We start from the raw sequence: 15,417 nt of genomic DNA, 5'->3' as shown, positions 1-15,417 counted from the left end.
TAATTTTAAGTAATAATTGGACAAGGCTAACTCTCCCTACACTTATCAGGACATTATTTCAAGTAGATGTTTCACCTCTTTTATAAAATGTGCATTTATCTGGATTTATCATAGGTTCAGATCACTACACCAGATAACACAAAATGTCTCAAATATAATAATTATCTAGCTCCAAAGTGAAAGATTATTTTGCCATATTAAAATCATTCTTCAAATAAAGTCAAAAATTTTGCAATGACTTTTTAGTGATGATAAAAGTAAAAGAATTCAATGTATCTGGCCAAAAATGTTTATTTTACTATATTTTGGTAAATATAATAAACTATCTTTGTTTGGGAAGATATAAGAAACTGAAAGACATTAGTTAAATAAGCATAAAAATATTTAAAAAATACAAAACTCGCACAGTAAAATAGTAATAAATATATACATAACAGTTTTTAAAAGCCACAATAGTTGACTAACTGTTGTTAAATGAAAGGCACTTTTTGTTGAAGTAATGAGAAACAAAACTTGTTTTTTTTTAAAACTCAAATAGGACCAAAATGGATGACCAAATGTTAAAAGCATAAGGCTCTCATATTCTGATTAAGTATTCTACAAAATTATTCTCAGTAGTTTCATGAAAAGAAGTTTGTCTTTTCTTTCAATGATTAGGAATGATTACCAAATTCCAATTCACATTATTTTCCAATGGCATGCATGTATAATCATGTTTTGTCTTTCCTATGACATGCAACATTATATTCTTTCTCACCTCAAAAACATGTACTGTGTAGTGCTGGGAAGTTCTCATATGTACACATATGACAAAAAACATTGTGTAGACAATGTTTATACCACTGAAGTCACTTAGAGAATTGAAGGACTGTTGATTTATAGGTTTGAATAAAACTATGATATCATATGGTGCAGTGAAAAAAAGTAATGAGACCGAATTCAAATAAGCCAAAACATCTCATCTCATCTTCTTTATACCCTCTTTTACCTTGCGGTGTCGAGGGTCCATTGATCATCAGACCTCACTCCGTTTACAGGATAAGGTGGTCAGCCCTATGCCCCGGTGTATCCTATGGCCTGTAGTGTTAAGTTCTCAAGGCCAGTTTGCCTGCTTTGTGGGATGAAAAACATGGATAAGGTAAATATCTGTAACTCATCTCCCTCAAAATAATGACCAAGGGACAAAAATATACTTACTATAGTGTCCATGCAAGCTTTGGAAAGACTTAAAACTTGTTGGCCATGATAGCATTTAGTTCTGCTATCATATCCTTCTGAATGTTATAAACATTATCAAACTAGCGTCCTTTCAATCTCAGTTTCAACTTAGGAAACAGAAACGCCTGATGGAATTAAGCCATGGTAGTAAAGAAGGTGGCTGAACACTGCAACCTGCTTATGAACCATAAGTCTAAATTGATTACTGTGTAAGCAGGTGTGTTGTCATGCATCAGATGCCAACAAATTAAATGTTCCCAGTATGCATTTGATCCTGATATGAAATATATTGATATTTTTCTTAAAGAGATGGAGGCTGAAGTTGTTGGGAAACACATTATGAGGAAGGCTCCAGCTCAGCACAGGTAGATAGGATAAATAAAGAAGAGGAGAAGCAGGTTCAAAGTATTTGCAGTTGTATTGAAAAAGTATGTTAGGCAGTTGCTGCTAGTCCTGTCTAACTAAATTATACTAGACAAAAAATTATATTCTTGTTTTAATTCTTCACTCAAGTATAAGCGAAACCTGAAATTGAAGTACCATATCTTCATGATTAGGCTACTTATCTAACAGATAGAGGCTGTTGATGAAACTGCAATAGACATGGAAATAGGTCTTTTCCCTTAATGCATAGCAATATATAGGGCATTTAGAATCAAAGTACCCCTATTCAGAGAAATCTGTAGAGAGAACCAGTAGACAAAGTACCCTCAAACTTGGTAGGTACCCTAATAAGATCACTGGGATGATTTTGACAATAAAAAAATTACTTCAAAAAATGACCAACAGGGACACTGTGATTGTGAAATCATTCAAGGTTAATGACAAATGAAGTTATTTGATGTTCATTTCATAAAAGTGCAATACAAAAAAAACATATCACAAAGCCGACATGCTGCAAGAAGATCCGGATGATTAATGAAGGTGACGTTCAATGTGTTGGCCTTTATGCAAGAAGACCATTAGCTGATGCCACCATACAGCAGAATGCAATTGATTTGTCAAAAGGGTTCACACATGATGTGCAATTTTGTCTTTCAAATCTTTCAGGCAAAGAACCCCTTTGCTCTGATGCTTTTGAGGAAGCCCCAAAGCCAAAAGTTAAAGGGGTTAAAGTCTGGTGCACATTGTGGCTATTTCATAGAAAATGAGAAACCGATTATCCTCTGTGAAATGTTGATGCAATAATTGTTGAATTTCGTATCGTATGTGGGGAAGGTGCTGCATCTTGCATCAGCACTGTTGTGTTCAGGCACCCTCTTTGCTGTAGTTGCAAGATGACGAGACTGCTTGACATGTCCCAAAAACACACACATCCGTGACTGTGCACGATCATAGTCCAGCTCGAAGGATTTCTTCGAAGAAAAATGGCCTGATAACAAACTTGGCAGCCATAATGTGACCTTCAGTGAACATAAGGGAACTTGTTAAAATGCACAAGGATTCTCTATAGCCCAGATGCAGCGGTTTTGAACTTTTACGTTCCATTCCATTCCATTCATGTGCCATCTCCTATCTGTTCCACAAACATGAAAATGTGCTTCATCATTTCATAGGATGTTTCAAGGCTAATCCTCATCACCTCCATGTATGCCAGAAATGTCGATGTCAACATTTCTCAGCAGATGTTGAGATCTTCTGTTTGCAACTATTGGCTGTGGCTGAGTTTATATGGATAGCAGCACAATACTTTACACAAAGGGTTGCACTGATACTTTGTGTAAAGTGTTGCAGTGCAACATTTTACACAAAGGGTTGTGTATATCAATGGCTTTTGCGAACACCCATGTGCATGGTGGGACTCGAATCCACAACCTTTTGGTTGGAGAATGGGTGTGCTATCCACTTGGCCAACCAGACCAGCAATTAGATTATGGGTGTCACTGTGGACATAGGCGTTCGTAAAAGCCTTCTCTGGACGAGCTTGTAAAGCTCCTTAAGTTTAAAAATGCTTGTGTTTATTTCAAAAAAATAAATAAATTGTTTTGCTACAGCACATGAACTGCATGAACCTACAGCATTCTCATTTGACTTCTCAACTGCAGTTGCAAAATCTTCAGTCATTTGCAGAATTTCAGATGTAAACCATCTTCCTGGTTGGCCTGTTAAACTGCCTGTGTCTTCAAATCGATGAATCATGCATTGCACTGCATTTGGCCTTTTGGGATTTTTTGCAAAGTCTTTCACACCTTTACCAGGAACAGACTGCATCTTTGAGACTAAATGGAGAGACCTCAGAAGAATTGCCAGTTCAGAAAGGCATGAGTACAAGTCTTTCTCTTTAACCTATACACAGAGAAATATTTAATAAAATTAGTAACCTCAAAAGGAATCAATGTACGAGATAGAAATATTAATAACCTAGAATACGGAGATGACATGGCCCTTCTACAGATGAAAACAAATATGACTTCAAGATTCTTACAGATGAAACCCTCAAGTACAGCAAACAGTATGGCCTCAATTTCAACTTTAAAAAAAATAAAAGTCATAATAATTGCAAGAAAATACCAAAAATATATCATCAATATAAAAGGAAATAAACTAGAACAAGTGCAAACATATATATATACCTCAGACACTTGATCACAGAGAATGAAAGGACAGAAGATGAAATTAAAAGAAGGATTGAAATCGCAAGGTCGACCTTCAGTAATATGAAAGCCTACTGACATTAGAGAACTAAATTAAAAAGACTAAGAATCTCCAAATGTTACATATGTTCCACATACTATATTTAGTAGAGACATGGATGCTTTTCAATCTGATTGTGAAAAAACAAAGCATTTGAAATGTGGATGCTGCGAATAATTCTGAAGATATCATGGAAAGACAAAAAGGCAAATGAAGAGGTACTAGAAATGGTAGGTGAAAAACAGAAGCCTGATAAAAGAAATTTAAAAGAGAAAAGTCAGCTATTTCTGACATATTCTTAGACACGATTGCCTACAAAGGACACCTGAAGGAACTGTTGAGGGAAAGAGGAGAGGAAGACAAAGACTGGAGTAGATGAAAAATATAGAAGAATGGACCTATTTCTCATACAAGGAATGCAGCAGAGAGGTACAGCACAGGACATAGAGAGACATGGACATGGTAGTCAATCTCCTGGAGAGACAGAGAGAGACACCCAATAAGACTCAAAGTGATACTGCAGCATTTTTCCCATTCCTATAGAAACACTCAAAGTGTGACTCATCGTTGAATGACATAGTCAGTCATGCTCCTTCATTTATACCACTTTATGGCTCATGGTGTATGCAAAATTCACGATCTTTTCTTGCTCACAGTGACATATTTCTCCTATCAATCATGTTTTTGAATTAAATATTTTTCTTGTCAAAATCTCTTCCCCATGGGCTGATTAAGGTACCCACCAAGTTTCAGGGCATTTGTCTACTGGTTCTCTCTACAGATTCTCTAAATAGAAAAACTTTAATTTAAACATCCTGTACACACTGAAAGGAAGTATGATATGATATTCTAAAGGATTAAAAGAACCGCATAATTTCTTCTTCTTCCTTTTTCCCTCTTTTACCTTGCGGTGTTGAAGGTTTTCTATTCGTTTAACTGCAACTGTATACAAGGATAAGGTGGTTAGTTTCTATGCCTCCCGGTGTATCCTATGTCTGTAAAAACGTTGAGTTCTCAAGGCAGGTTTGCCTGCTTGTGGGATGAAAAACCCCAGATAAACTGGAGAGAAAAACCCTGCTGTCCACACCCAAGACCAGCACTTAGCTATGCCTGAGAAAGATCCTAAACTCCTCAACATCAGCGACGGGAATCGAACACAGGACACTCCTTTCCCAGGCATGTGGTTGAGAAGCACATAGCCACTCGGCTAACCGTGCATATAATTTCTTGTCTAGTATAATTAACTTTGTACCGAATGGGAAAACTTTTTGCATTTATTCCTATCTGTATATCATTTCTAAGTTAAATTTCACTTATGCTAATAATCTTTGGCTACACTGACTCAATCAATTGCCGGACTGGTTGGCCAAGTAGTTAGCATATGCACTCTCCAACCAACAGGTTGCAATTTCAAATCCCACTATGGGCATGGAGGCCTGAAGTGGCTTAAAAAATAAAAGTTCCATCATGTTTGATCTCTAGAGCAGGGTTTCTTCATCTGGTAAAATAAAAATACAAAAAAAAAAAAAAATATATATATATATATATATATATATATATATATCAGGAGCATATATTCTGGGTGTGCAGTGCACACTCACAGAATAGCAACATTACCGATATATTTTTGCATTTATTTTTGCAAATTGTTAGTGTTCCAGTGGTTTTAAACCACTCAGAAGGTAAGGCAGGGTGTGCACCGAGGTAACAGCACCCAAAAATCAGTGGCTGTGATCAGTAACGAGTTGCTATTTATGTTTTCTAAGTTTCATCTGATTTGTGCATGAAGTGTAAACTGACATGTTTAAACTGACAATATGCCCATATTTACAATGGGAAACAGTGCATTTTGTGGGATGAGTGTTTCATGATCTACCATTTTCTGCCAGAGCTTTCACAGATTGTATGATTATAGTCGAAAGTGTTTGGAACTTGTGTATAAATAAGTAAAACGAGTTATTTCAGCCTTACTTTAGTTCAATCCAGAAAAAATAATAATTTCCCAAGTGATTACTTTTTCAGATTTCTGTGCATATTATATAGCTGTATTTAAAAATCATATCAAAATTCAACTCTCAGGGGACCCTGTAACCCCTAGAGAGCGCGTCCCCTGGGTGGCAGATAGGGGAGCCCACCATGTGTGTGTGTGTACATGCACGTGCATGTGTGTATATATATATATATGGTGGGGTGGTCCGAATATACTGAATAAGGACTCGTGGACCAACAGCGCCATAAGGGGCAATCATCTTGATTGTAAGGGAAGCGGCACTCCCATGGACCCCTAGCTGGATCTATCCTCTCCTTCTTCTACTTTGAGGAAGACCCACTTACTTTAATCTTTCCTATAAGGCCTTATCAGCCAACTCTTCTTACTTTATGACCTTTGTGCTATTAGAGTACTTGAGGGCCATGGGATCTTTTCGTTTCTGGCCTTACAACTATGTCCTCTCTATAAACCTTACTATATTTCTTCTATAATCTACCCTTTCCCCTTCAATATACCCTATTCCTCCTATGGGTTTAAATTCGGAAGAAGGCGAGTTCAGAAGCCTTAAGGTAGCAGCCCTACCACTGAACTATTCCATCGTCAGGCTAGTCCCCTGATATGGAGAACATAACCATAACTTGTAAGCTGACAGAAAAAGATAATCGGATTGAATCTATGGGAAACGACCATGGAATGGAAAAGGGAAAACGAAAATGGAAACAACAAAATATAATACACATAGCAAACTGGAATGTAAGAGGAATAGCATATAAAGAAATAGAATTAGACCAGTTATTAAATGAAAGAAATTTTAAAATAGCAGTAATCACTGAAACAAAAAAAAAAAAGAAATTAAAAGGAACTATGAGAACTGAAAATTTTAATGTGATATACAGTGGAGTCGACAGAAACCAAAGAGCACAAGCAGGAGTCATGATTTGGATTCATAACTCCCTTTCAAAACAGTTAAAACATTATAAATTATGGAATGAAAGAATAATAGAAGCTAAATAAAAATAGATAGAGGCTATTTAACAATAATTGGTTTATATGCCCCAGAAGAAGGAAGAGAACAGGATAATATTGATTTTTATAATCAGCTACAAAACATATATAATAAAATAAATAAAAATGATTACATCATTTTAGCAGGAGACTTAAATGCAAGAATTGGAAACACGAAAATTAATAATAATATAGGAATACATGGAGAACACACTCTAAACAGAAATGGTAAAAAATTGATTGACTTTGTAGTTTATAATAACCTAAAAATAATGAATTCCTTCTATAAACATAAAGACATAAATATACTTGGGCAGCAAGAGGATGGAAATCAATATTAGATTACTTCATATTAAATGAAAAGACATCAAAATTTTCACTAGATGTTAGAGTTCACAGAGGATATGAAATAAGCAGTGACCACTTCCTTGTTAAAATAAAATTAAGATTAACACCTAAATGGCTACAAGTAACAAGAACAGAAAGAAAAATTGAAACATTTGTTTATAAAACTAGACTATTGAATGACACAAATGTACAATGGCTATATGAACAAAGAATTAACCAGTATCTAGATAAAATAAAACAAAATGAAGAAATAGAAATAGAATGGCTTAATATAAAAACGATACTAAATGCAGCAGCAAATGAAAGCTTAGGAAAGACCAAAAAATTCAATAAAAGAAAAAAACTGAAGATCTGGGATGATACAATCAAAGAAATAATCAAAAAGAAAAAAGAAGCCTATCACAAATGGTTAAGCAGTAAAAGATTAGAAGATGAAATAGAATATAAAAGAATAAGAGCCATAGCTAAAAGAGAAGTCAGAAAAAGACAGAGAATCATGGAATAAATTTGTTTCTAATTTAGAACATGATTTATATAAAATAAGACCTAATGTATATAAGATTTTGAAACACCTAAATGCAGATACCAAAGAAAACATAAAATTAAACACTGAATTGAAATTAGAAGAATTTCTAAATTACTACACAGAACTGTGGACAGACAAATATTTTAAAAAAGACAACTGGCAAACAATTAACAAAAATGAAAAGGAAATAACTGAAGAAGAATTAGAAATCAGCCTGAAAGAAACAAGAAACGGAAAATCACCTGGAGAAGATAAGCTAGGTTCAGAACTATATAAATACGCAGGAACAAGATTCAAAGGAAGACTCTTATTATTTTTAAATAAAATTTACTCAACTGGTATCCCCCCAATAGAATGGAAAAAAAGCAATTGTGATTCCTATCTTTAATAAAGGTAATAGAGATGACCCTAAAAACTATAGAGGTATCAGTATACTAAATTCATGTTACAAAATATACAGCAGAATCTTAAATAACAAACTAATGAAATATTCCGAAATCTTTATTCTAGAGGTACAAAATGGATTTAGAAAAGGACGATCATGTATAGACCCAGCCTTCTGCCTAAAATTAATAATAGAGAAAAGAAGAGAATATAATTTAGAAACACATATTGCATTTATTGACTTTGAAAAAGCATTTGACAAAGTTAAAAGAAACATATTATTTAACATATTAAAAGAAAGACAAATACCAAATAATATCCTAAAAGCTGTCACAAGTATATATGAAAATAATCAAATACAAATAAGATTAAATCATGAGCTATCATATACAAGAGAGATAAACCAAGGGGTCCGACAGGGATGTTCGCTCTCAACAACTCTTTTTAATATCTACTTAAATGAAATAATAATAAAATGGAATAAAAATTTACATCAAGGAATTAAACTTTCACCTACAGTTAACTTAAACACTCTCCTCTTTGCAGACGACCAAATAATAATTACAAATTCTGAAGATAACTTACAGAAAGCTTTACTTAAATTAAGGGGATATTAAATCCCGCATAGTTTTAAAACCGAATAAGAAACTTAAAGATCGGAATCAGAGAGTTTCTCGCCGAATATAGTAAACTATAAAGTATCGGCGACACTAGCATTAGCCAATGCAAGATCCTAGTACGTAGTACAATACCGGGCAACTCGTTGCAAAGATGGAGGAAGTTCAGATCGCTATTCTTAGGTATTTTCCATAATGTAAAAACACATTTCCTAGGAAATGTATGCTGTTATTACATTATGGAGGGAGGTCACTACCCAGACCGGTTTCAGCCTTTTTTGAGGCTTCATCAGTGAGTAGCTAGACCTAATACCAAAGTGTATAGCGAAAAGAACTTATGTACTCTGCGAACGAGTTTTCCAAACAGGTGCAACTGTTTGGAAAACTCGTTACTTAAGTAAAAAGAGCTAATAAGCTTCATTTCGGCAATGAAAACATTACTTAAATTAAGGGGATATCCAAAAAGCTATTTTAAATCTAAATGAGATATCCAAAGATTATGGTATGATAATATCAACGGAAAAATCAAAAACTATGGCCTTTAAAGGACAAGATCCAGCAAGAACTAAAATAGTATTAGATAACAAGATCTTAGAACAGGTGAATTCATTTAACTACCTAGGATGTATGATCACTTATGAAAATGAAAAAGATATAAACATAAAAATTGCAAAATATTTAAAAATAACAGGAGTAATTAACTCTATATTTAAACCAAACCTAGTTCAAAAACAAACCAGGCTAAAAGTATACAATACATTAGCCCTACCGGTCTTAATGTATGGAAGCGAAATCTGGACAATAAAACAAAAAGACAAACAAAGATTAACAACAGCAGAAATGAAGTTTATGAGAAAAAACTGCAAAGTATACCCTATTTGATCACAAAAGAAACGAAGATATTATGAAAGAATTAAACCAAGAACCAGTAATTGAAAAAATTAAAAAATATAAACATAGATGGATGGAACACGTTCAAAGAATGAAAACAGAAAGATTACCTAAACAAGCCTTAAAGTACAAACCATTAGGAAAAAGAAAACCAGGATGTCCTCTTAAACGATTCAACGATGACTTCTAAGGCCGGAACAGGCCATACTAGGCCTAAATCCTTGATACGTATGATGATGATGATCAAAATTCAAATAATCCATGTCTCAATCTAGTATTTGCCGATGATAATCTCACCACAAAGCATAAACTCTTTGTGCTTCTTTCATAAACAGCACACATAAAGCATAGCTTTTGTTCATTTGACCATTATGCTTTCCATATTTAAAATTATATTGATTGATAAATTAAAGTATTCCAAGTTATCCTACAATTAATTGCAGTGGACCAATTAAGATGAGTGCTGATGTGCTATGCACTCTTAAAACTTTCATACATTGACAAAAATGCAATCATATGGTGAAATTGATGTGAATTTTGTAGTGCGAGTTTCACAGGACACACAACAGCACACCCAACTTAAATGGGCAATGTGACACACACCACTTATATATATATATATATATATATATATATAATAGAAAAAAAAACTTTAACCTACTCACAGTATGAATGTACTGTAGGTTCACAAATTAACCTTTTTGTGGGTTAACCATATAAAAAATAAAATAAATGAATGCCTCAGCTATTTTACAATATTTTACAAATTAGATAAAATTAGGGGATATTAAAGATCCAATCTTGTTTCAAAGCCAAATATGTGTAGAAACAAACTTTGAAAGTTCAGAAATTTGTACAATCCTCAGCATGTTGCCTTAACTTGTGCTAATTTAAAAGACATGAGCACTGCCAAGGCATCCACCATACATTTGCCCTTTATTAGTGCTTTTGATAAAGGTTTTACTGGCCTGGCAGCTGTTTCTAACTGGTTAGTTCTCTTTAGAGACCAGGCAGAAACCTTAAGAGGGCAAAAATCATTCTCATTTAATACAAAAGCAATCTTGTCATAGTTATATTTTTCATAAGTGAATTCTTAGTCCTGCATGAGAGTAATTATCAAAGAAAGAGCCATATGGCTTCATTTATCAATTTAAATTAGATAGAAATAGGGATATTAAGTAGTGCTTTTAAGTAATGCAAGCTAAGGCAACTCAGATGCCAAGAATTATATTCTCATAAGCTCTTTGGTCAAATTTCTGAAACTTTCTACACATAATCAGCTTTACAATAAGGTTGAATCTTTAATATCCCCTATTTTTATCTAATTTAATTTATGGCTTTTTCTTTGATAATTACTATTATGTACCGACTGAGAGTTCACTTATGAAAAAATACAACTCTTTGATATAGGACTGCTTTCGTAATGAATGAGGGTTTTTTGTCCTCTTAAGGTTTCTGTCTGGCCTCTGAAGAGAACCAACCAGTTCAAAACAACTGTTACGCCAGCGAAACCTTTATCAAAAGCATTAATAAAAGGTAAACATATGTAACTTGGCAGTGCTCATATCTTAAGTAGTGCAGGTTACAGTAATTCTGATGCTGAGGATTGTATTTTCATAAGCTCTCTGGTCAAATTTCTGAAACTTTTTTTTTTTTGAAACGAAGTTTCTACTGTCCAACCACAGAAGTGAGAACCATTGCTGGCAGATTGCCAAGAAGAGTCAATTCGTGTTGAAGGGGAGAAAGGAATAAGGTGATGTACGAATTTGTCACCAACACGCGAAATCATGTGCTTTAAACATAAAATTTTCCAACTGTTGTACAGGCAAAATAGTTACCACTTTCCGACATATAATAATAAACATTCATCCCACAAAATGCATTGATTACCCTATTATCGGAATGGATTCGCCTTCTTCTGCCATGCACAGAAGTGTTGAGGGGGCTTGCATCTGTGATCACACAGTACACAGATTCAACTTTGAAATAAGGTTGAATCTTTAATATCTCCTATTTCTATCTAATTTACATCACCGTATAGGTCCTTTGATAATCTTTTACATATAAATGTAATATATCTATATGAATAATAGTCTTGCATATAAACATAATCTACATGAAGTCCTATAAATCAAACACATTATTATTCCCCTACTGCCTAACTAGCTCTCACTTTGCCAACTTTCCCATCCACACCCCTCCAGAGATGACTACTCATGCTCTTTGAGGCCATTCTGCCTCTCTCTCCTCATCCAACAGTTACACTGCTTTTCTCTATCTGACTCCACCCCCAAATCTGAACATGGTCATCTTCATCTCCCTGTTCCTTACTCTTATTCACTCCCTAATAAGCTGGCCTGGTTGGCCAAGTAGTTAGCATATCCACTCTCCAGCCAAAAGGCTGCAGGTTTGAATCCCACCATGGGCATGGATGTTTGTGATTGTCTGCAGAAATATTAGTGGTAGTGGTAGATGGCATTGGTGTAGTTGCGGTTAGTTGCAGTTGGTGGAGAGTCGTAGAGTAGGTGCCCTCCCTCAATGAGTCTTTGGACTCCTTGGAGATGTTACGTAATAATAATTGTTATACATTCAATCACTCTATCATAATCACTCCTCGCTCTTCTACCTTATGACATGCTTCTTATGTTTCTTAATCTCTTTCATGAAAAAACAGCAGTGATTCTAAATGTTTAACACCACAACAATTTAACTACTGCTCATACACCTTTGCTTTAAATTCACAAAACTGTACCTCATACAACTCAGTCACGATACCATTCGTTATCTCTGCTCTCCTTCTTTGATGCCACTTTTCAGTCTTTGTTTTCAAAATCCTTCTATTTACCTTTTAAGCTATTTGTACCCACACTTCAGAGTTCATTGCTCAACTCTGAAGCCCATCATTTATCTTCCATTTAGAATAAAGGAAATTCCAAATAGCTCTTTCACTATGTAGTGAGTAAATGAAAGACCTTTAATAAATAGAGATAGTAAGGAGAAAATAGAAAATGTTGATTAACTAAGTGATCACTTCATGAGACTATTGGAACATCTACAAGGAGGTAGTGAAGTGAAGTGAAGTGAAGAAGTGAGCTGATGTGAGAACAGAGATAGATGAAATGGAGTACTTTAGGTCATTATGAAATTTCACTCACAGGATTAGATGGGATATTGGCTCATCTAATCTGACACTATCTGCATTGAAAATGTGCAAGATAATTGGCACTACCTCTGAGCAGATTGAGTGTCAGTATTGGCAAGGTCCCAACAGAGTAAAAGGAAGACAATGCTGTTCCATCATATGCTATATACAGTCTGGTCTACCCATTCACAGAAGTTATGCATCAACATTTCCCACTAAAAATGTGAAATTCTGAGAAAATCCATACCCTTACCCAAATAGTCCCCAGATGTTTTATCTACATATACCTAAACACTTATGCAACCATTTACAATTAACATAAAAATTAAACGTGTTTAAAAGGTTTTAATTGTGCTTTACAATAATGAGCTATAAATTAAAGATGCCAAGAAATTATATTCTTGGTTTCATCCTTTATCGAAGGCCATTCCATTTCATCAATAATGAGTAATATTTTAGACCCACATTTCAAAAATTGTATTTAAATTTTATTACTTAGTTAAGAATAATGCATGTGCCAGCATATCCACCATAGAATTCAGTACTCATCAAGTAGTACTACTTCATGAATTATTATTATACATTCATACTATACTGATGAATAGTATTGATGAATATTGATGAATACTATAATGATGAATGTATATATATATTATTATACATATATATATACATTCATACTATACTGATGAATAGTAATAGTAGTACTTCAGTACTACTATTACTATTCATCAGTAGTAAGGCCTCAAAAGGCTAGAGAAGAAGCAGGGTGAGCGACATGAAAACTTCCAGTTCAATGTTATGGGAAGTTTTAGCCATCAATGTGGAAGTTGTTTTCAGGAATACTGTGATGGGAAGATGCTGCTGCTCCTTTTATTTGAATTCAATGAACATAGTTGTGTATGGTGTTAAAATATTGAAGCTTTTCTTGAACTTCATTGCACGAATGAAGAAGTCCACAAAGCACAGAAAGTATTTGGTGTCATGCATTGCCTACACTAGGTTTTACAAGTTGAACTTCTTTTGGTGTGGTTCATTCTCAACCTTATCCTCAGAGTTGAAACAAAGAAGCTTCTCACATTCATCATCCACTAGCATGTTAATGTTGTTGCCTGTCCATCAATTAAATCGTTGATGTCCACCTCCTCTAAGTCCTTGAAACTTATGTGCCTTATTCTCCTGGTCAACTCCTTTATTTCTGTGTTAGTTTTCTTGTGCTGTTCATCCGACTGAAGTCATGCATAACCTCGGGACATAAGTTCTTCCATCAGGCATATACAGACTATAGAAGCCAGTATATCAGTACCATAGATGGCTAAGGATTTCTTTATAATTTTTTAGTTATTTTATTTCTGAATTGTGTGTGTGTGTGTGTGTGTGTGTGCGCGCGCGCGCGCGCACACACATATATACTTACACACATTCTAATTTTATTTATTTTTTTGCATAGTCTGGAAACCTGCTCTAGAGACCAAACATGTACCTTTTCAAGCCACTACAGGCCTCCAATAAGCAGGGCAGTGGTCTCATGCCAGGAGATGAAATTCATCTCCCACCTAAAATATTAATAAGTGTTAACTATAAATTTAAATAAAACAGCTATACTTTCAAAATTACATTCACTTACATTTAATCCTCTTGTCCTTATAAATACCTCTACTCTGATTCCATGTGCTGAAATTAATATTATAGCTTAAATTACAAAATTGTGAAAGTAACATTTTTAATATAAAATAATTTACATAAAAAATAATATAACAAACAAATTAACTGTACTTTTTTAAATTTTTAAAATTTAATATATGCCTAGAATGGAATCATACTACAGCTAGGTAATTGAATTGTAAGCCAACTAAAATTTCATCATCATCAATATGAGTGTACATCCGATATGTATACTCACAGGGGGTGTACAGGATATTTTGACAGTACCACACAATTAACTTTACATCGTTGCCACTCTAATATCAATAACTTTTCTCCAAATTAATCTCTCACTTGTCAGCACCTCAGTATTGCGAGATCTTATATTTCTGTTTTCTATGGTACTTCTGACTGCATCAATACACATAAATCTTGGTTTTTCTCTGGATCTTTTTCTGGCAATCTTTGTATCCAACACCTGTTTTGCTAACCTTTTCTCTCCCATTTTGTTTAAGGGAACATGAAACTTTAGGTTAGCACTACTCACACCATTGTTGAATGTTAGCAATGTCAAATTTATTCATAGCACATTCCAGCAGTGCATTCCACTTGTCTACCACTATCCATATAAAAAGTCTACTCCTCACTCTGCTTCTACACATTTATGCAACTTCCAGGGATGGCTCTCTCTCTCACCTTCCACTCTATGTGTAATCCCTTCTGTATTAATTCAGTAAAATCTTTTAATTAAACCATGTCTCTCAATCTCGCCTCTTTTTCCTCTATCCACCAAACTGTAATTTACATTTTCTTTATAATCAACATTACAGAGTCCTTATATACTGCCAATTTAATTAAGCCTTCTACTCAGGGAAAGATTTAATTGAATTTAATTGGATCAACTTTGTCCAAACATGCTCAACTAATTTTTCTAAACATTTCAAAATCAGTACCATCTGCATTTTAAGACCAATAATAATATCCTATTAGGTAAAGTATTTCATTAATTTAAATCTCA

General features: G+C 34.3%; 1 protein-coding gene across 3 annotated transcripts in view; it reads right to left on the bottom strand.

The window, feature by feature from the left end:
• The window catches only part of LOC150107462 (tRNA-uridine aminocarboxypropyltransferase 1), a 90,853-nt gene that overhangs the window by 18,355 nt on the left and 57,081 nt on the right, over positions 1–15,417 (bottom strand). For all 3 annotated transcript variants that reach the window (XR_016548196.1, XM_090391311.1, XM_090391310.1), the window contains exon 5: positions 14,383–14,429. Coding sequence is in view for 2 of the 3 variants with exons in the window: in XM_090391311.1 (XP_090247437.1) it covers positions 14,383–14,429 (47 nt within the window). In the remaining variant the exon portion in view is untranslated. The remainder of the gene's footprint in view (positions 1–14,382; positions 14,430–15,417) is intronic.

The sequence above is a fragment of the Typopeltis vanoorti genome, chromosome 4, assembly GCF_054136105.1.
Source record: "Typopeltis vanoorti isolate ZY-2024b chromosome 4, IOZ_Tvanoo_1.0, whole genome shotgun sequence".
Lineage (NCBI taxonomy): Eukaryota > Metazoa > Arthropoda > Arachnida > Uropygi > Thelyphonidae > Typopeltis > Typopeltis vanoorti.
Note: the sequence above shows the minus strand (reverse complement) of the source record. Positions and strands in the feature narration are given on the sequence as shown.